Source organism: Lithobates pipiens, unplaced genomic scaffold (assembly GCF_037356315.1).
Source record: "Lithobates pipiens isolate NorthernLeopardFrog02 unplaced genomic scaffold, aLitPip1_a1.2 Scaffold_1, whole genome shotgun sequence".
In the NCBI taxonomy this organism is placed as follows: Eukaryota; Metazoa; Chordata; class Amphibia; order Anura; family Ranidae; genus Lithobates; species Lithobates pipiens.
In genome coordinates this window covers 236,203,754-236,226,309 of record NW_027507685.1, presented here as the reverse complement: position 1 = coordinate 236,226,309, position 22,556 = coordinate 236,203,754, and the positions used below count along the sequence as shown (strand labels likewise).

At 46.8% G+C, this 22,556-nt stretch overlaps 1 protein-coding gene across 15 annotated transcripts in view; it reads right to left on the bottom strand.

Moving 5' to 3' along the window:
• The window catches only part of SYNGAP1 (synaptic Ras GTPase activating protein 1), a 562,775-nt gene that overhangs the window by 208,578 nt on the left and 331,641 nt on the right, over window positions 1–22,556 (bottom strand). For all 15 annotated transcript variants that reach the window (XM_077484719.1, XM_077484711.1, XM_077484717.1 and 12 more), the window contains one exon: window positions 15,375–15,473. In XM_077484719.1, the coding sequence (XP_077340845.1) occupies window positions 15,375–15,473 (99 nt within the window). The remainder of the gene's footprint in view (window positions 1–15,374; window positions 15,474–22,556) is intronic.

Here is a 22,556-nt window from a genome sequence, read left to right as displayed (position 1 = left end):
ATGATAAAATCAGCAGAGCTTCCACTCATTTCAGATCTACCCCTTATGCCCCGTACACACGAGCGGACTTTTCGACATCCAAACTCCGACGGACTAAGTCCGTCAGACTATCCGATCGTGTGTGGGCTGCAACGGACTTTAGCTTCGCAAAAGTCTGACGGACTTTAGAAATGAAACATGCTTCAAATTTTCCCGACGGAACTCCGCCGGACCCGGTCCCCTTCGAAAAATTCGCTCGTGTGTGTGCTACTCCGATGGACTAAAACCGACGCTAGGGCAGCTATTGGCTACTGTCTATGAACTTCCTACGTCGAATCCAGTCGTACGTCATCACGTTCGACTCCGTCGGAGTTTGGTGTGATGGTGTGTGGTCAAGTCCGTTCGGTCGAAAAGTCCGCCAGAACTCCGTCGAAACTCCGGCGGAACTCCTTTGGAGGTCTGTCAGACTTAATCCCTCTCGTGTGTACGGGGCATTAGATTTATGGCGACTGCACTTCCAAGTGCATTTTCAGTTCAATTTCAAGTACACTTTGCACTTGTAGTGCAAAATGCATTTGCCTTTCGAAATAACCCCCACTGTCACCTAATCAACCCCCCAAAGCAAAGTGCTCCTATTAACCAATTCCCATGAAGCCTACATATATCTTATATTACCAAAAGTATTGGGACGCCTGTCTTTACACACACATAAACTTTAATGGCATCCCAGTCTTAGTCCATAGGGTTCAATATTGAGTTGGCCCACCCTTTGCAGCTATAACAGCTTCAATTCTTCTGGGAAGGCCATCCACAAGGTTTAGGAGTGTGTCTATGGGAATGTTTGACAATTCTTCCAGAAGCGCATTTGTGAGGTCAGGTACTGATGTTGGACAATTCATCCCAAGGGTGTTCTATCGGGTTGAGGTCAGGACTCTGTGAGGCCAGTGAAGTTCCTCCACCCAAAACTCGCTCATCCATGTCTTTATGGACCTTGCTTTGTGCATTGGTCCAAATCATTATTGGAGGGGGATTATGGTGTGGGGTTGCTTTTCAGGTGTTGGGCTTGGCCCCTTAGTTCCAGTGAAGGGAACTCTTAAGGCGTCAGCATACCAAGACATTTTGGACAATTTCATGCTCCCAACTTTGTGGGAACAGTTTGGGGATGCCCCTTCTTGTTCCATGATGACCGCCCACCAGTGCCCAAAGTAAGGTCCATAAAGACATGGATAAATTAGTTTGGGGTGGAGGAACTTGATTGGTCTGCTCAGAGTCCTGGCCTCAACCCAATAGAACACTTTTGGGATGAATTACGGTGGAGACTGCGAGCCAGGCCTTCTCGTCCAACAATAGTGCCTGACCTCACAAATGCGCTTCTGGCTTGCGCATGCTCAGCGAGAAGCCGCAAGGAGGCACAGACAGTTTCCAAAAGTAAAATTAAACAGACTTTCCTTTCCTGAGTTGGCCTTTAAATCAACTTGCAAATTGTGAAATACTGACCCATCCTGCACTCTTCTCCAGGTGTTCAGAGAAGAGTCGTGTGACCCCACACCCAGGAATTTGATCATATGATCTCAGCTGCAGTGGCTGAGGGGACTGATGTTCAGACACAGCCAGCCAATAGAAAGCTCTGCAATTTTGACCCTCCCTTTCAGTGGGAATTGCTGACCAAATGCTTCCGCACGTGGTAACATGACTATCTGCTGCGGGAGCAGGGCTCCAATTTTTTCAAATGTATTTCTTACAATGTTAAAAAAAAGTATTATTTATTTTTAAAATTTTTTTTTGGGGGGGGGGGTATTCTTCAGTTCATCAGCTGGATCCTGTTCATTCTCTCAGCTTGTTCCTGTTCATTCATAAACTGGAGCACAGTTTACTATGCTCAGTTATCAATGGATACAGGAGCGATTAGTAGCAATCGCTCACTGTGTCCAATTTAGAAAAAGAAGGGGGCGGTAAATTAGATACTTACTGACCCCTTCCCCACTTTCCATCCACCTGTGTGCCCACAGCAGCCGGCGGGAAAGAAAAGCCATCAGCCCTGTGGGGGTGGGGGGGCCCGGACACACAGGGGGGAATCAGATGTGGACAGCACAAGGAGGGGGATTGGTGTGGTGGGATGGGAGAACAACTACAGAACTATGAACTGTGTCTGTGTCTACCCCTCCAGCAGCTGAAAGCCGGCGGTAGGGAGAGAGGGTGAAACCAGCTTTCAGCTGCTGGAGGGAGAGACACAGACACAGTGCACCATCTGGTAATTTTCCTCCCGTCTTGCTGCACCAATCCCCCTGCTGTCTGGGCCCCTCTGTGTGTCCAGGTCCCCAACAGGTGTCCCTGTGTAGTAGAAGTATCTGGAATAGATCATTTAAAATGTCTTTAAGCATTCAAGCAGTAAGGTGGGCAGGAGGCTGGCAACTTTTTCCTACTGTATAGACCCACATTAAGGAGTGAATCTGACATTTGCCAAATAGTCACTGTAGATGAATTGTACAGGTGTATACGTTTTAAATGATTGTGATTGATTCACCACCAGTAAATGTTTTGGAAAAGTAACATTTAACGCATGCCCCAAAAAAGTTACCCTCTGAAAACTGATGTCACCTTCTTCAGAGCCAAGGGCACGGAAATGTCACGAGGCCGGTCCACTTTGTGGAAAGCCACTACAGTGATGTCAAATATTAATCTTTAGACCATCTAAGAAACACTGCGTTTAATTAAAAGGTGTTCATACAAAGAGTAGATGAATGCAGTGAATGGTTCTTTTATGCAATTATATCACAATTATTTTTCAGGTCAATATTCTGCTTTCTTAATGGAACTTTTTATTCTAAGTAATTATGGGCTGATGAGGACTTTCCTTTAGAAATTAAAAAATGAAGCTATTTTTATACCGTCAAGATAAGTATAGCAATCATCTATAAAGAACACCCTTTACCTAAAAAAAAAAAAAAAAAAATTAAATAAATAAAAAAAAGTATGTTTTTTTAAATAAAAACAAAATGAAAATGTATTCAATTGAATTCAAAGGGAAACTTTTTAACTTATGGATAGAATAAAACGAACGAGAATGACAGTAGGGAAGTGTCAGGATGGACAGGCGGAAATGCTCCAACCTGCTGACTGAGGATCAGATAATCAGAATGTATCTACTGACATTGTCCACACGCCGCATGAGAAATCGTTCTTATTATCAGGGGCGGACTGACCATTGGGACACTCGGGCACTGCCCGAGGGCCCCATGCCACTAGGGGGCCCCATCAGGGTTGCTAGCCTCAGTAAAACCAGGGACAGTATGTAAAAATGTGTGTTTTTTTTTTTACATCTGTCTCTGAAATGTCCCTTAGGCCGCGTACACACGGGCGGACTGTTCGCCCAACTTAGTTCGTCAAACAATCCGACAAACAGTCCGCTCAAAATTTGCATGAACGGACTTGACCACACACGATGAACGAACAGTCCGCTGAAAGCGTGCGCGATGACGTGAACGGCACGTACGACGGGACGAGAAATACGACGTCCAATACACTGCAATGCAACCTTCGGCGTGTAAATCCTTTCTGAGCATGCGCTAAACTTAGTTTGTCGAACAAGCCTACACACGAGCGGACTGTCCGCTGAAACCAAGTTTCAGCGGACTGTCTTACGGAAATTCCGAAAAACTTTGTTCGTCAGACTGTCCGCTGAAACTGTCCGCTGAAGCCCACACACGAGCGGACTTCCGCTGAAACACTGTTCAGCGGACTAAGTTGGGCGAACAGTCCGCCCGTGTGTACGCGGCCTTAGGCTGCTTTCACACTGGGGCGGGAGCTGCGTCGGCGGTAAAGCGCCGCTATTTTTAGCGGCGCTTTACCGTCGTTTTAGCGGCGGTCTGCGGGCGCTAGCGGGGTGGTTTTAACCCCCGCTAGCGGCCGAAAAAGAGTTAAACCCGCCCGCAAAGCGCCGCTGCAGCGGCGCTTTGCCGGCGGTATTGCCGCGGTGTCCCATTGATTTCAATGGGTAGGAGCGGTATAGGAGCGGTGAATACACCGCTCCTTCACCGCTCCAAAGATGCGGCTAGCAGGACTTTTTTCACCGTCCTGCCAGCACACCGCTCCAGTGTGAAAGCCCTCCGGCTTTCACACTGGAGGCAAAGGGGCCGGTTTTTTTCAGGCGCTACACAGGCGCTATTTTTAGCGCTGTAACGCCTGAATACCGCCCCAGTGTGAAAGCAGCCTTACAGACATCCTTTTTCTCGAAAAATACCGAGATTATAGCTGCCCCACCTCTCCAGTACCTTCTCAGCCAATAGAAACGTGTCTGTGTATACTGTGTGATTGTATACTTTGTGTGTGTTTGTGTATACTGTGTGGCCCCATAATCTTATTGCCTGGGGGCCCCATAATCTCCTATTGCCCAGGGGCCCCATGAGTTGTCAGTCCGCCCCTGCTTATTATGTCATACTGCTGCAACTCTATGGAAAATATTCTCAAATGTTCCCTGTTCTCAGAGACAGGTGACAGTATTCTTCAAGACAAACTGGGCTCATATTAGATAGCCACAGAAATAAACACATAGATTAGAGAGAGAGATTTAAGAGAGAGAGAGGGAGAGGGAGAGGGAGAGAGAGAGAGAGAGAGAGAGAGAGAGAGAGGGAGAGGGAGAGGGAGAGGGAGAGGGAGAGGGAGAGAGAGAGAGAGAGAGAGAGAGAGGGAGAGAGAGAGGGAGAGGGAGAGGGAGAGGGAGAGAGAGAGAGAGAGAGAGAGAGAGACTAGGGAAATAGATTAAAAAGAGATTAGAAAGATTAGGCGGCCCAAAGTTGGAAGCAGCGAGTGGGACTGGAAGTCCCACTCAAAACTAGGCATCCACTCCCCCCCCCCCCCCCCCAAAAAAAAGACATGCCAAATGTGGCATGTAAGTGGGCAAGGAGTGCTTAAAGCGTAAATTTGGGTGTAACTCCGCTTTAAGCTTCCAATGAACATTGTAAGATGCTCACAGTGTGCAGTGAAGTCAGAGTAAGCAGCTTCAGTACAGGAATAGATCCGGTACAACTGCGCAAGTCTAAGCCCTTGTACACACGGTCGGACATTCCGACGGAAAATGTCCGATCGGACCGTGTTGTCGGTTAATCCGACTGTGTGTGGGCTCCATCGGACGGACCAAGTTTTCCAGCTTGGCTATAAAACTTTCCGACAACATGATCCGATCAGACTTTGTCCAATCATGTGTAGAGAATTCTGATCGGACAAAGTGCCACGTATGCTCAGATCAAATTCCTACACCAAAGCTATTGGCTACTAGCCTGAACGTAGTCCCATCGTAATAAAATAACGTCACCACGTTCCGAACGATCGGATCTTCCGACAACTTTGTCCGACCGTGTGTATGCAGTTTCGGACAAAATCCGACGGATTTGGTTGTCGGAATGTCTGATCGTGTGTACAAGGGCTTAGCCCTTGTACACATGGTCGGACATTCTGATGGAAAATGTCCGATCGGACCGTGTGTGGCCTCCATTGGACTGATTCCGTCGTAATATCCGACCGACAAAGTTTTAGAGCTGGGCTATAACATTTTCCAACAACATGATCCGATCGGACTTTGTCCGATCGTTTGTAGAGAATTCCGATCAGACAAAGTGCCACGCATGCTCAGATCAAGTTCCTAGACCAAAGCTATTGGCTACTAGCCTGAACGTAGTCCCGTCGTAGCAAAATAATGTCATCACGTTACGAACGGTCGGATTTTCCGACAACTTTGTCCGACCGTGTGTATGCAACAGTTTCGGACAAAATCCGACGGATTTGGTTGTCGGATTGTCCGACCGTGTGTACAAGGGCTAATGCCCTGTACACACGGTCAGATTTTCCGATGGAAAATGTGCGATCGGATTATGTTGTCGGAAAATCCGACCATGTGTGGGCTCCATCTGACTTTTTCCCATCGGATTTTCCAACGCACAAAGTTTGAGAGCAGGATCAAAAAATTTCCGACAACAAAATCCGATCGCATAAATTCCAATCGCGTGTAGACAATTCCGACGGACAATGTGCCACGCATGTTCAGAATAAACTAAGAGGCGAAAGCTATTGGCTACTGCCACGTTTATAGTCCCGACGTACGTGTTTGACGTCACCTCGTTCAGAAGGAACGGATTTTCCGACAACTTTGTGCGACCGTGTGTATGCAACACAAGTTTTGGCTAAAATCCATCTGAAAAAATCAGACGGATTTTGTGGTCGGAATGTCCGACCGTGTGTATGGGGCATAAAGGGGAAGCTGGGGTTCTGTTGGTAAGTTAATTCTGGACCGTGGCATATACAGACCATTATAATAAAATATTGTACAGTATACATAGAAGGAACAATGTCACCTCTACTGGCCTGGCAGGGTTGTGAAAGGGCATGATTCTGACAACAAGCTGTAAGACTCTTATAATTAACAGCACAGTAATTAAGTACTGTGTAATGCGGAATGCCCCAGTGGCTTGGCCTGTGAATGGACTATAAGGACACAAGTAGGACGTATCTGTACAACACAGCCAATCCACGTCGTCTCAAAACTAGGGCAAGCAGAAAGCAAGAGACGTCACCTGGAGCAACTTGTCAGGCTTTGTTGGGACAAATAATAGCATGGGAGTCTTGTATGGTTGTTAGCCCCAGTGACATAGATACCACACAGCTTCTAACCAGGTTCCCGGTGGTATCATTTTGTATTAACTTTACAAAGAAAGGGTAAAGAATATGTTACCCCAACATTTCATATTTCTGATATGTGTCCTCTGTACCATGTAGTGTTTATTTTGACATCAAATTTCGATTACGGTTTGGTCACAGTCTTCTGTCTAAAATGCCATTTTAGTTTTAGTTGTATCTTAGTTGCCTAAAATTTCCAGTACATTTTAGTCGACTAAAATCGAATGGGTTTAGTTAAAGGAGAAGTACAGCCAAAGCTTATTTGGCTGTAATTCTCTTATGGATCACAGAAGTGCAGTTCATTTTGCATTGCTGTGACCAGTTTACAGCAGACAGCGGGCTGAAGTCTGCTGTCTGCAGACATCACAGTGCTGTTCCAGGCTCATGCAAGATCACGACAATGGAGTCTGGATCCACCCACATGCCGACACCCGACACCCCACTCAGCCTCTCAGCGAGCCACTGAGAGCCCAAACCAGCCGCTCCTACCAGCCCAAACCAGCCGCTCCAGTGAGCACGGGGGGAGAGGCAAAGCAGAGAGCCAATGGCTGACAGAATGAGGCCTAATCCATTTGAAGGTATCCTTCTTTTCTCTCTTTTTTTTGTTGGTGTCTTTCTGTTTCTCTTGGTCTCTCTTGGATAGTTTAGCATATGCTTTATAATGCAATACAATATAATATGTATATGTAATACTTTTAATTGGAATATATCTCATATCAGATAGGTCTTTGAACCTTGATCGTGTCCTGAAGAAGCCTCAGGGCGAAACACGTAGATGCACAAGGGCTCATTGTACACACTGTATCATTTTCATGTTTTTTATCTTCTTTGAACACTGTGATATATGATGACATTTTTTCAATAAATACTATGAATATTATTTGTGCTACCTCTCCATTGTTTCCATTAAAGTCCGACTTTTGGTTACTTAATTAGTACCCTCTCCTGTCTCCCAATGGCTGACAGTCAGCTGCTCTCCACTCATGGAGCTGTGAGAACTTGAATGATCTACGGTATTCAATTGCTCGATTCTCAGTATTAGAGGTGCCAGGGGACAGATGCTGCATCCACCTAGGTAAGTATTACATAGTTACATAGTGAGTGAGGTTGAAAAAAGACATCAAATCCAACTATGTGTGTGATTATATGTCAGTATTACATTGTATATCCTTGTATGTTGTGGTCGATCAGGTGCTTATCTAATAGTTTATCTAATAATTTCTTGAAACTATCGATGCCCCCGCTGAGACCACCGCCTGTGGAAGGGAATTCCACATCCTTGCCACTCTTACAGAACCCTCCACGTAGTTTAAGTTTAAACCTATTTTCTTCTCATTTTAATGAGTGGCCACGAGTCTTGTTAAACTCCCTTCTGCAAATTTTTTTTATCCCTATTGTGGGGTCTCCAGTACGGTATTTGTAAGTTGAAATCATATCCCCTCTCAAGCATCTCTATTCCATATGAATCTTGAAAAAAAAGGAAAACATACTTCTTTTTTAAATTATAATGCATTATTTAACCACTTGCCTACCAGGCACTTTTACCCCCTTCCTGCCCAGGCTAATTTTCAGTGCTGTCACAAGTTGAATGACTATTGTACGGTCATGCGACACTATACCCAACCAACATTTTTATCATTTTTTTGAGACAGATAGAGGTTTCTTTGAGTTGTATTTAATCCCCAGTGTTTTTTTTTTTTTTTTTTTTTTTTGCTAAACATAAAAAAAAAGACCGAAAATTGTGGAAAATTGTGAAAAAAAAAAAAGTTTTTATTTGTTTCTTTATAATCACAAAGAGAATCACAAAACTTGATTGAGTCCAGTAAAAATAACATTTTCATAGCAAGAGCTCAAAAATGCATTTCAGGGGTTCACCTTTATCAGGGCTAATTAAGAAGATACTAACATTAAATAACATTTCCTGATAAAGAAGGAGTCCCTGAACAAGGGGGAGTTTTAAATGTCTTAAACGCATTGGCTTTTGACCTCTTGTCAAGAAAAATAAACTTTTACTAGACTAGTCAAATTTTTTTGGCACATTTCATGCTCTAAATCAGGGGTCCCCAACCCCCGTACCACGGCCCGGTGCTGGGCCGTGGCCTCGCTGCAGTTGGGCCGCGAAGGCTGCACTGTCAGATGTGTGGCGGGGAGCAGACAGGTGACATCGTCTCTCTCTGCCCGCCCCACGTCACTGCTCTTCCACCCTCGCAGCCAGGCCGTTTCAATGTCAGAGGTGTGGTAGGAAGCAGAGAGATGACATCATCTCTCACCACCTGCCCCGCGTCACCGCTCTCCTGCCCTCACTCGGAACCCACCACTGCACAGAGGCCTGCCACTGTGCTCAATGGACCAATGCTGACACATATGTAGTGACAATCCACATCTGGTGGCAAGTGACGTGGCAAGTGACAAGCTGCATCTGGTGGCAGTTGATGTGGCAAGTGATAAGCTGCATTTAGTGGCATGTGACAAGCTGCATCTGGTAGCAGGTGATGTGGCAAGTGATAAGCTGCATTTAGTGGCATGTGACAAGCTGCATCTGGTGGCAGGCGATGTGGCAAGTGATAAGCTGCATTTAGTGGCAAGTGACAAGCTGCATCTGGTGGCAAGTGACGTGGCAAGTGACAAGCTGCATTTAGTGGCAAGTGACAAGCTGCATCTGGTGGCAGGTGATGTGGCAAGTGATAAGCTGCATTTAGTGGCATGTGACAAGCTGTATCTGGTGGCAGGTGATGTGGCAAGTGATAAGCTGCATTTAATGGCAAGTGACAAGCTGCATCTGGTGGCAGGTGATGTGGCAAGTGATAAGCTGCATTTAATGGCAAGTGACAAGCTGCATCTGGTGGCAAGTGACGTGGCAAGTGACAAGCTGCATTTAGTGGCAAGTGACAAGCTGCATCTGGTGGCAGGTGATGTGGCAAGTGATAAGTTGCATTTAGTGGCAAGTGACAAGCTGCATCTGGTGGCAGGTGATGTGGCAAGTGATAAGCTGCATTTAATGGCAAGTGATAAGCTGCATCTTGTGGCAGGCGATGTGGCAAGTGATAAGCTGCATTTAATGGCAAGTGACAAGCTGCATCTGGTGACAGGCGATGTGGCAAGTGATAAGCTGCATTTAGTGGCAAGTGACAAGCTGTATCTGGTGGCCGGCGACGTGGCAAGTGATAAGCTGCATTTAGTGGCAAGTGACAAGCTGCATCTGGTGGCAGGCGACGTGGCAAGTGATAAGTTGCATTTAGTGGCAAGTGACAAGCTGTATCTGGTGGCAGGCGATGTGGCAAGTGATAAGCTGCATTTAGTGGTAAGTGACAAGCTGCATCAGGTGGCAGGCGACGTGGCAAGTGATAAGCTGCATTTAGTGGCAAGTGACAAGCTGCATCTGGTGGCAGGTGACGGTGGCAAGTAACATGCTCAGGGCTCCCACTGATTCAGCATTATGGGGAGTTGAACTATTTCATTTTATGTTACAATGTCATAATAAAAATATTGTGCTTCAATCACCCTGACACCATATCAACCATAGTGCCATGATGATTGAAGTGCTAAAACCAGCCATTGCTCCAACAAATTACCTGTGAAAAATGACATACCCCCGCATGGCCCGCCACCCCCTCGACCTTGGCACAATTTTCTACCACGCAGCCAGTCCCAGATCCCAAAAGCTTGGGGGCTACTGCTATAAATATTCTCCAGACTACTCCAAGGGCCCTCAGGGCTAGCCCGGTTGACACAGAGCCGCCTGTTCAAGCTGGATTCATTCTTGCCTATCCTGGGGTCGGTGCTCCAGAAAAATGTTGCGCACTGCAGTGGACACGAATACAATAGATCTGAGTCACGAAAGTGCCAGCGAATCCTCAGATCATGTTCCATTTACACATTTAGGTCTTGTTCACACGGGTGTACTACAGCGTATGCCCATAATTTGGAAATTCAGATGTATTTGAAATCCGATTCACAATATCACAATAGTAACGAATGTAAATGAATCTTCCAAAATAACAAAACAAAATTTGTCTGAAATAACTAAATCCAATTTTGAATTTGGAAACAAATATGAAATGTAAACATATTGCAATTCTTAGAAAAATTTGACAGCCGCATTCAACCAAATCGAAAAACATTCTAATTCGAATGCTGGTTAAAATTTTCAAATTGAATTCAACTCGGTCAGATTCGAAAAGGAATAAATGAAACAGAACTAAGCGAATTCCGAAAACCGATTTAACTAAACTAAATGAGTTCATTGACAAAGCAAAACAAAACAACACAAATCGTTCTGCACATATCTACCTGAGTTTTGGCAGGTGCAGTCTGCACCCCCTACTTTAGGTGGCACTCAACCAAAGTGGCAATACAAAAGGGGGGGGGGGAGCTTTGAGGAACTTGGTTCCTCTGTGATTCCCTGCAGTCACCAGGAAAACAGCTATCTGATTGGACGCTGGTGCCCTTCGTGGCCTTCGTGGCCATCTTGGGTGAGGGCAGAGCTTATTTTAGACCCTTTCCCTCTGATTTGGTGCGCATTCTGTCAGTGGTTAGTGTAGGGTCAGGTTCCTGTCTGGCAGGGACAGCATTTACCAACAGGTATGCTGGTTCCAGAGGACTAGGAAAGTGAAGGGACTATATTAACATCACCTTGGAGTAGGGTTGCCACCTCATCCCTTTAAACCCAAACAAACACATATGAATTACAAGGGTTCTGAGGCTAATTTAATGCAGATTGGGCACCAAGTGAGTTTAATTACCATCTTAATTAGCCACAGAACCTGTGTAATTAATATGTGTTCAGTTTTAAAGGGATGAGCTGCCAACCCTACCTTGGAGGACTCCCAGTTGAGTAGAGCCAGCCAGGCCACATTCCCGCTCCTCATTGCAGAAGCTGTCGGCGTTGTTTCCAGCTACAGAACTGCTGCTACTGACTCTGCAAGTGGCTGCAGATGGTTGTGATCACCAACCAAGCTTAGTTGTAACTTGTTAAAACATTCTACAATACACAGTCTATTGCATTTGGCCTCTGTGTTTTCTCATGCTGCGCTCTGCTCACACGACGTATGAGGGCTGTGTTTACCCACTGGTGTTCCACGCATACCAATGAAGGCCTCTTGAGCCCCTATAGGGAAAGAGAGCCTTGACTGATGGGGGCATGGCCAGGTGTCAGACAAGGTGGTTGATGGTCACCAAGGATTTATGGAAATATGGGGGATGGGCTGGGCCTAAATTCTGGGTCTTTTGAAGAAGTGGATGGAAGAGCTGCCCACCCTCCTGCCCCTTTTTTCCTTTATGGTATGTCACAGCTTGCTGCGGTTTCTTGACCTTGTCAGCATTAAAAGTTTCTCTGATGGGCTATACCCTTGATGGAAAATTGGAAGTAGGCTGTCTGTCCAGCACCTATGGTAAGGACCGGCCCCCTTTGGAATTGCACGCTCACAGTACAACTGGCACTGGTTTAAAATGTTCACATGTTATGTGTTGGCATTTAAATAAAGCTGTGGCATTGCCCTTTCCAACCTAATGGTTGTAAGTGTGTTTATGTAATGGGGAGAGGGGGCAAGGGTGGTGGGTTTTTATGCCATTATGTTACATTTGAATTGAACCTAGGCCCATTGCGCCTCAACAGTCATGCAGGTAGTCTGCTTCATGTCAATTGGGACACAGCATTTCTACCAATCTGACATCCATGTGAGTGCACACTGTCTGCATTCAGGGTCATGCACCCACACAGATGTCAAATTGGGAGCAGGGGCTGTGTCTGTACAGACACCGCATCCCATCCAGGGCCGGGACAAGGGGTGGGCGATAAGGGAAGCTGCTCTGGGCGCAATGATTTACTGGGGGTGCCTTTTTTCTGTTGCAAGGCTGACAGAAGTAGTGACAGCGGCAGTGATTTTGACAAGCAAGTGACTGCTGGGTGTAGGATCCCCTAAGCTTGCACGTCATGGGTGGGTGAGAGGGGCGCAGTTTGTAATCTTTGTCCTGGGCGCTGGATAACCTTGTCCCGGCACTGATCTAAACTGACATGAATGGGGTTGCCTGCACAGGGATGCATCTGTGTATCCCTGCGCTGGTAAACACAGCCCTTGCATGGGTGTATGCGGTAGTACGCCCATTTGAATGAGGCCTTACACTCCACACAGAGAGAAAATATAGCAGAGGTGCTCAGATAAGGAAGGCATCAGTGGCAGTGCTTCCATTAAGGGCCCTGTCCCCTTTCTCCAGCCACCCCCTCTATGTATAATTAATAGATTCACGAACTGCATGAATCTATCCATGGCCGCTGTAGCCAACCCCTACTTCCAGCAGGGGGGGGGGGGGTGTTTTTGAAGCACATGATTAGAGCCATAGGCTCTAATAGGTTTCAAAAATGGTGAACTGCGAGCGTAAAGCATCGCGCTCACAGGTCACCCAGGTGTGTTAGAAAAGCGAATGAAAATTCGCTTTCCTTTATTGGCAATTTTAAAACATTAAACAACTTGCGTGGTGGTGTGATCCGGTGGAGAGATGTATAGGGTGAGGGTTGGCTCAAGTACGTCAGGAACTACTTAGCGTCTAGGAGTCTCAGGTTTTAAGAAAAAGTAATTGGGGGGGGGAAGTATCCAGGGGATTCACTTGAGCCCGTATTCGGGTCATGTAGATTTATGTCTGTGTTTAAAAGGCTTAAGGGGTGATTGACCGGTTGTAGGTAAGTGGTCAATGAGAGGGGCGTCATTTTATTCAGCTGGGTTGGGATGTCCTGTTAGGGGCTTGTCTAATGTAGGTAGTACTTATCTCGGTGGGGTAGCGGGTTTCTGTATGATGGTAAGTATTTCTAGGTTCCTCAAGTGGGAAAAGGGGTCCGGGGTAGGTGCTCGCTTTCCTAACACTGAACCAACTCTCAGCCAATCAGGTGCATGGGTCTGTTACCCATCACCTGATTGGCTGAAACGACAGGCGCTACTATTGGACACCTATCGGGAGGAGGGGAGGAGACACCGTCACCCACCACCATCGAGACAGGGCAGACGGTGAGCGGGTGGGGGGGTCACAGTGGCACTAATTGATGGGTGCAGTAACAGCATTTGATGTGGCACTATTTGATGGGCACAGTGACAGCATTTGATGCGGCACTATTTGATGGGCACAGTAACAGCATTTGATGTGGCACTATTTGATGGGCACTGTGACAGCAATTGATGTGGCACTATTTAATGGGCACAGTGACAGCATTTGATGGGGAATAGTGGCAGCGTTTGATGGGCACAGTGGCTGCGTTTGATGGGGAATAGTGGCAGCGTTTGATGGGCACAGTGGCAGCGTTTGATGGGCACAGTGGCAGCGTTTGATGGGCACAGTGGCAGCGTTTGATGGGCACAGTGGCAGCATTTGATGGGGCACAGTGGCAGCATTTGATGTGGCACTATTTCATGGGCAGAGTGGCAGCCTTTGATGGGGAATAGTGGCAGCATTTGATGGGGAAAAGCGGCAGCATTTGATGGGGAGAAGTGGCAGCATTTGATGTGGCACTATTTAATGGGCACAGTGACAGCATTTGATGTGGCACTATTTGATGGGCACTGTGACAGAATTTGATGTGGCACTATTTAATGGGCACAGTGACAGCATTTGATGGGGAATAGTGGCAGCGTTTTATGGGCACAGTGGCTGCGTTTGATGGGCACAGTGGCAGCATTTGATGGGGAATAGTGGCAGCGTTTGATGGGCACAGTGGCTGCGTTTGATGGGCACAGTGGCTGCATTTGATGGGCACAGTGGCAGCATTTGATGGGGCACAGTGGCAGCATTTAATGTGGCACTATTTCATGGGCAGAGTAGCAGCCTTTGATGGGGAATAGTGGCAGCATTTGATGGGGAAAAGTGGCAGCATTTGATGAGGAAAAGTGGCAGCATTTGATGTGGCACTATTTGATGGGCACAGTGACAGCATTTGATGTGGCACCATTTGATGGGCACTGTGACAGCATTTGATGTGGCACTATTTAATGGGCACAGTGACAGCATTTGATGGGGAATAGTGGCAGCGTTTGATGGGCACAGTGGCTGCGTTTGATGGGCACAGTGGCAGCATTTGATGGGGCACAGTGGAAGCATTTGATAGGGCAAAGCTGCAGCATTTGATGGGCACAGTGGCTGTGTTTGATGGCACAGTGGCTGTAATTGATGGGCACAGTCACTGTAATTGATGGGCACAGTGGCTGCGTTTGATGGCACAGTGGCTGCGTTTGATAGGCACAGTGGCTGCGTTTGATGGGCACAGTGGCAGCATTTGATGGGCACAGTGGCAGCATTTTATGGGGCGCAGTGGCAGCATTTGATGGGGCACAGTGGCAGCATTTGATGGGGCACAGTGGCAGCATTTGATGGGGCACAGTGGCAGCATTTGATGGGCACAGTGGCAGCATTTGATAGGGCAAAGTTGTAGCGTTTGATGGGCACAGTGGCTGTGTTTGGTGGCTGCAATTTATGGGCACAGTGGCTGTGTTTGGTGGCTGCAATTTATGGGCACAGTGGCTGTGTTTGATGACACAGTGGCTGCGTTTCATGGGCACAGTGGCTGTGTTTGATGGCACAGTGGCTGTAATTGATGGGCACAGTGAGGCTGCAATTGATGTTTTTTTTTTTCAGTTTGTTTGCACCCCCCCAAAACATTTTGAGCACCAGCCGCCACCGGAAGCCATGTACTCATTTCAAAGTAACAAAGAGATTGCTCATAGTAGATAAAACCAGCGTTGTACCTTGTTGGGCTTGACGGCTCTCTGAAGGTTCTCTATCCATTTGTCTCTTTCAGCAGCCGAACGACAGGCAAAGCATTTGGTACCCGATGCTGTTGTCACCTGCAGATGGGAAAAAAGACCGGTCAGAGATAATGCACTATGTACAGCAGCTTGCAGTTCAGAATGTTCAAACCTTGCTGTGCTGGGGTGTCAAAGATTAATGAGGACCAATACAACAGAAAAGTGTCGCTTTGAAGAGCAACTAGAGCCAAGATTTTTTTTTTTTTTTAGTTTTGAGAAGAGGCGAGAAGCTCTATTTTATTCGTGTCTGTCAATTCCCATCACCCCCCTCACAAGTCAGCCATTCTAAACCTTTTGTAACGGGTCAAAGAGAGCACAAAATGAAAATCTTTAGGAACAGCTGTAGAAGCCAGAGGGGTGCAGACAAACAGCTACAACTTATGTAAGAGGATTTACTGAAGAAGGGGGATTGTGTGGCCCCTGAATCTCAGGCCGCGTACACACGCGCGGACTGTTTGCCCAACTTTGTCCGTCCAACAGTTTCGGCAAACAGTCCGCTCAAACTTAGCATGGACGGACATGGCCACACACGACGGACGAACAGTTTGCTGAAACCGTGCGCGATGACGTGAACGGCACGTACGACGGGACGAAAAATACGACGTCCTATACACTGCATTATAGCTTTCGGCGTGAAAATCCTTTCTGAGCATGCGCGCAACTTTGTTTGACGAACAAGCCTACACACGAGCGGACTGTTCGCTGAAACAAGGTTTCAGCGGACAGTTTTACGGAATTTCCGAAAAACCTTGTCCGTCCAACTGTCCGCTGAAACTGTCCGCTGAAACTGTCCGCTGAAAGCCCACACACGAGCGGACTGTCCGCCCAAACACTGTTCAGCGGACAAAGTTGGGCGAACAGTCCGCGCGTGTGTACGCGGCCTCATTGGCCGTCTTTTGCCCTGCTTGCTGTAACCAGCTGAACAATAAAGACTTTTGACTCTATTTGAATTATTCCACCCAGATTTCTCAGCTCGGGGGAATGTCCTCTCCTGGGGGGAACCTAGTCTTTGTGGTGCGCTGCAAAATACACCCCAATGGTGACTTTGTCCAAATAACCTGTAAGAATCCGTGTCCAGCCTTCCTTAACCAACACCTCTAAAGCCCCATACACACGATCAGAAATTCCGACCGTGTGCATGCTCCATCGGACTTTTGCTGGCAGAATTCCAGCCAGCAAAAGATTGAGAGCAGGTTCTCTAAACCCCCCTCCTGTCCAGACCAATTTTCAGCTTTCAGTGATGACGCACTTTGAATGACAATTGCACGGTCATACAACACTGTACCCAAATGAAATTTTTATCATTTTTTTCCCACAAATAGAGCTTTCTTTTGGTGGTATTTGGTCACTTCTGCAGTTTAAATTTTTTGTTAAAATTGTTTTAAAAAGACAGAATTTTTGTATATTTTGTTATAAAATTTTGCAAACAGGTAATTTTTCTGCTTCATTGATGTACGCTGATGAGGCTGCACTGATGGGCACCGATAAGGCGGCACTGGTGGGCACTGATAGGTGCCACTGGTGTGCACTGAGAGGTGACACTGAGAGGTGGCACTGATGGGTGGCACTGAAGGGCATTGATGGGTGGCACTGGTGGGCACTGAGAAGTGGCACTAATAGGTGGCACTGATAGCTGGCAGAGATGGGCACTGATAGGTGGCAGTTAGGGATGAGTTCGGTGTTCGATTCGAATGCATGTTCGACTCGAACATCGGCCATTCGTCTGTTCGGCGAATTTAGAACTTTGTGGACCGCTCGCACCAAATTCGTGTGGCACGAATGGTCCACAATGCACTACGCCATCGCTGGCTGATGATTGGCCAAGCATGCACTGTGATCCCGCATGCTTGGCCAATCACAGCGCCGGCAACGAGGAGACTCATAATTGGCCACAGGCAGGATGCCTGCAACCAATTATAGCTCAGGGGGTTTAGTACATGCCCCACACTATATAAGGCTGCCAGCGTGGAGGCCTTGTGTAGTGTGTTGGCGTGCAGGGAAAGAGCTAGATAGGCAGGGACAGTGTGTTCTTTTCTCAGCCATCTGCAGGAGCTAGTGGGTGTTGTGTGCCTCCAGCACAGTAAACACCTGTATCTACCCTTTATTGCTGTTGCTCTCTAATACAGCCATCTGCAGGATTTAGTGGGTGTTGTGTGTCTCCAGCGCAGTATACACCTGTATCTACCCTTTATTGCTGATGCTCTCTAAGGCCCCTTTCAGGCGCTACAGCGCTAAAAGAAAGTGCCTGTGTAGCGCCTGAAAAATCTGGCCCCTTTCACTCCAGTGTGAAAGCCGGAGGGCTTTCACACTGGAGAGGTGCGCTAGCAGAACGGTGAAAAATTCCTGCTAGCCGCATATTTGGAGCGGTGAAGGAGCGGTGTATTTACTGCTCCTACCCATTGAAATCAATGGGGCAGCGCGTCTATACCGCCGGCAAAGCGGCGCTGCATCGGCGCTTTGCGGGCGGTTTTCACCCTTTTTCCGCCGCTAAAATGACGGTAAAGCGCCGCTAAAAATAGCGGCGCTTTACTGCCGACGCCCGCACCACCCCACTGTGAAAGGGCCTAATACAGCCATCTGCAGGAGTTAGTGGGTGTTGTGTGACTCCAGCACAGCGCAGTATACACCTGTATCTACCCTTTATTGCTGTTGTTCTCTAATACAGCCATCTGCAGGAGTTAGTGGGTGTTGTGTGCCTCCAGCTCAGTATACACCTGTATCTACCCTTTATTGTTGGTGTTCTCTAATACAGGAATCTTCAGGAGTTAGTGGGTGTTATGTGCCTCCAGCACAGCGCAGTATACACCTGTATCTACCTTTTATTGCTGGTGTTCTCTAATACAGGCATCTGCAGGAGTTAAAGTGGGTGTTGTGTGCCTCCAGCACAGTATACACCTGAAGATACCCCTTATTGCTGGTGTTGTCTGTTGCATAGCTTGCATATTAGCCTTTAAAATTAGCACTTTTCATTTTGAACGTTCGAGTCCCATAGACTTTAATAGGGTTCTAAAGTTTGTACGAAGGTTTTGGTACGAACCGAACCGGGGGTGTTCGGCTCATCCCTAGTGGCAGTGATGGGCCCTGATCTGCACTGGTACGTTACAATGATAGGAAGTGCTGTTAGGTGGCACTGATGAGGCACTGATTGGCACCACTGGTGGGCATTGATAGGTGGCACTTGTGGGCATTGATAGGTGGCACTCATGGGCACTGATAGGTGGCACTCATGGGCACTGGCAGGTGGTTTTGTGGGCAAAGATGAGGCAGATGTGCCTCCTTCCTCTTGGAGACCGATATCCCTTGTACAAGCCGGTGATTGGCTTTTTTTTTCTCTCACACTGTCAGCGATGAGGAGAAAAAAAAAACGATTACCAAGCTTTTGTTTACACACGTGATCAGCTGTCATTGGCTGATAGCTGATCATGTGGTAATGGGCTGGGATTGGCCCCTTACTCGGATCCGTGAGGGGGTACGCGGGGAGCGCGTAAATGGGAGGACATCATATGACGGCCTCCCGGAAATCTAGGTCCGTGATGTGGCTGTCATTTGACCATAGCGAGGACATCAAGAGGTTAAAGGGGTTCTAAATCCTCGAGGCTTTTCACCTTAATACATTCTGTACATTAAGGTGAAAAACCTTCTGTAGTGCAGCAGCCTCCCAAAGCCCCCCTTTTACTTACCTGAACCCGATTGTTCCAGCGTCAAGGACGAGCACACTAGCTCAAGCCACTGTCTCAGGTCCTCATTGGATAGATTGATAGCCAATGGCTCCCGCTGCTGTCAACCAAATCCAGTGACATGGGAGCCGGGGGGGGGCGAGTCCTGCTGTCTATGTCAATGGATGTCCATGAAAAGCGGACAAAGAAAAGGAGCCAGGAGCACCGCTGAGGGACCCCGGAGGAGGAGGATCGGGCCGTTCTGTGCAAAACCCTTGCACAGAGGAGCCAAGTATGACATGCCTGTTATTTAAAAAAAAATACGAACCTGTACAACCCCTTTAATGGGGTTGGTAAGCTATTCACATGCTGTAGAACTGCCTGGGAGGTGGTGTTCCCCCAGTTGGATGGTGATGACTGGGATGATATTTGGGAGATTCATTTCAACAGATTAGTGTCGGCCAGAGACTCTCGGCCACCTTATCCAATATAAATTTCTACATGAAATCTATCTTACTCTGTCCAGATTGGATAAGATTTTTCCTACTCAGTTTCCCTGTTGCTGGTGGTGCACGTCAACCAACATAGACTTCCTACACATCTTTTGGGACTGTGTAGCTATCCAAACTTTTTGCCGTTGAGTCATTGAATTTATAGAGGAGATTACCACATTGAGTATATGGGCCCGGGAGTAGAGGTTTGCCTTCTGGGTCCTGTTGACGCCCTGGCTCCAAAAAACATGACACTTATGCCCCGTACACATGATCGGACTTTCCGCCAACAAAATCGTGGATTTTTGTTTGAAGGTTGTTGGCTCAAACTTGTCTTGCATACACACGGTCACACAAATGTTGGCCAACAATTACGAACGCGAGAATGCGACGACGTACAAGACGTAAGACGAGCCAAGAAAAAGGAAGTTCACTAGCCAGTGCGGCTCCTTCTGCTTGATCCCAAGCATGTGTGAACTTTTGTGCATTGGACTTGTGTACACACGATCGGACTTTCCGACAACAAAGTTTTGTTGGAGGAAAATTTGAGAAGCTGTTATCAAACTATGGGGCTTTTGTTGTCAACATTTGTTGGCGGAAAGTCCGGCAGCAAATGTTTGCTGGAGTATACACATGGTCGGACTTTCCGACAACAAGGTCACATCCAAAATTTCCCGTCGGAAACTCCATCCGCTTGTACACGGCATTACTCTATTGACTTTACTGTTTTATTATGCTAGGAAATTAAAAGTGCTCTCCTGGAAAAAGCCTACCCCTCCGACTGTTCCGGCATAGAAGGCACTTATTAATAAATCCATTCCTTTATATAAAGCCACGTATACCAGTAGAGGAATTCCTCTACTGTTTGGTAAAGTGTGGAGTGGATGGATGAATAGTCCATCTACGGTGTCTGATTAAATAGATACTTGTGGGAAATTCAGGTTATGTCAGGTATGAAGCTGGGTGGGTATTGATGATCATTAAAGTGGAAGTTCATGCAAAATCCCTGCATCTACTGTATAGACACCAGGGATCAAACACTAACCTCTCTATCCCTGTAAAAAAAAAAAAGAGAGAGAATACATACCGTTTTGGAAGCCAATCTGACCCGCTCCGACCAGATCCCATGCTGAGCTGTCAGCCGCAGCTTCTCTGTGGAGGCGGGTGTAGAGGAGACGGACGACAACAGAAGCCCCATAGTAAGTCTATGGGTGACGTCACTTCCCATTCATTTCACGGCCATTGTCATCTGTGTCCTCTGCAGAGCTTCCAGCGCTGGAGATCGGGTCGGAGTGGGTCAGGTCAACTTCCAAAAAGGTATGTATACTAGTTTTTTTCTTTAGAGGGATAGAGAGGTTGGTGTTAGATCCCTGGTGTCTATAGATGCAGGGATTTTCGATTTTGCATGGACTTCCACTTTAAGTATTAATGTTGTGGGGCGTGAGCTACGAATTTCCTATAAGGGTCTGATGTTAGAATTTTATGGCAGGCGGTATACCTTAGCTGTGCGGAGCTAGAAATAGGTCGTATTCAGGGGCGGACTGACCATTGGGTCACTCGGGCACTGCCCGAGGGCCCCGAGCCACTAGGGGGCTAGGGGTCCCCATCAGGGTTGCCAGCCTTAGTAAAACCAGGGACAGTATGTAAAAATCTGTGTTTTTTTTACATCCGTCTCTGAAATATCCCTTACTCACATCCTTTTGGTCTAAAAATCCCAAGATTATAGCTGCCCCACCTCTACGGTACCTTCTCAGCCAATAGAAACATGTCTGTGTATACTGTGTGTACATGTATGTGTATACTGTGTGTGTGTATACCGTGTGGTCCCATAATCTCGGATTGCCTGGGGGCCCCATAATCTCCTATTGCCCGGGGGCCCCATGAGTTGTCAGTCCACCCCTGGTCGTATTATGAAACTCCGTTCAACTATAATGATAATTGTTGTTACTATGTTCATGTTTCAGGCCTCAGAGTTATACTGAGGGCCCAATGCTGAGACGTGTTTTGAATTTTTGTTGGGGAGTGAGGCTTGGAATCAGACTGTCCCCCAATTTTTATATGTGGTTATTTTTTGTATGTCATTTAAAATTCAATAAAAATAATTTTACAAAAAATAAATAAATAAATAAATAAATAATGGGAAAAAAAGAAATAAAATGGAAAAAAAATCCCTTGATTGGTGGATGTTAGTTGGGGGCAATGGGTGTTCTTAAGAAGATTGCACTGACATGCAGACCGCCCCAAGTAACACTCACTTGTAATGTAACTGGAAAAAATATACATATCCACTGAATGAAAATATTGATATTCAATGAATAAAAGAGGCAGATCAGGTACAGTCAGGCTCTGTGGGGGAAAGAGCTGGATGATGCTGGATGTCCTCCAGCCAGAAAATAAGACTGGCTCTATCTGATATGCTGCAGCTTCTAATGCAGAAGCTCAGAGTGTGCAGCAAAATCAGAGTAAGCAATTTCAATACAGGGAACTGTACAACTTTGGCAGAGCCGTCTTTAATATTGATTGGACCCTGGGCAAAACTTTTCTTGGGGCCCCCCCATGCAGTTTTGCTCTCCACCTGCTCTGAGACATACAATAAATAGCAGATGGACTCAGTCAGTTTACTGAATCAGATCAGGCAGCTATTGTGATTGGTTGCCAGAAGTACAGAGGTTACAGTGTATCCTTACCGCTCACTGACTGGTTGCTAGAGGTTACAGCACACATTGCCGCTCGCTGATTATTTGCTAGAGGTTACAGCACATGATTTCTGTTTGATGATTGGTTGCTAGAGATTACTATGGATATGACCTCAGGGGGGCATGATATACATATCAATGCTGCCGGCCGCCCCTATTTACATATGAATGTCGCAGCTATTTACATATGAATGCCGGTAATGTACATGTAAATTCAGGGTCTGCAGGTGAGTCATCTTTACACAACAATAGGGAAGAGCTGGGCAGCATTAGTAGAAG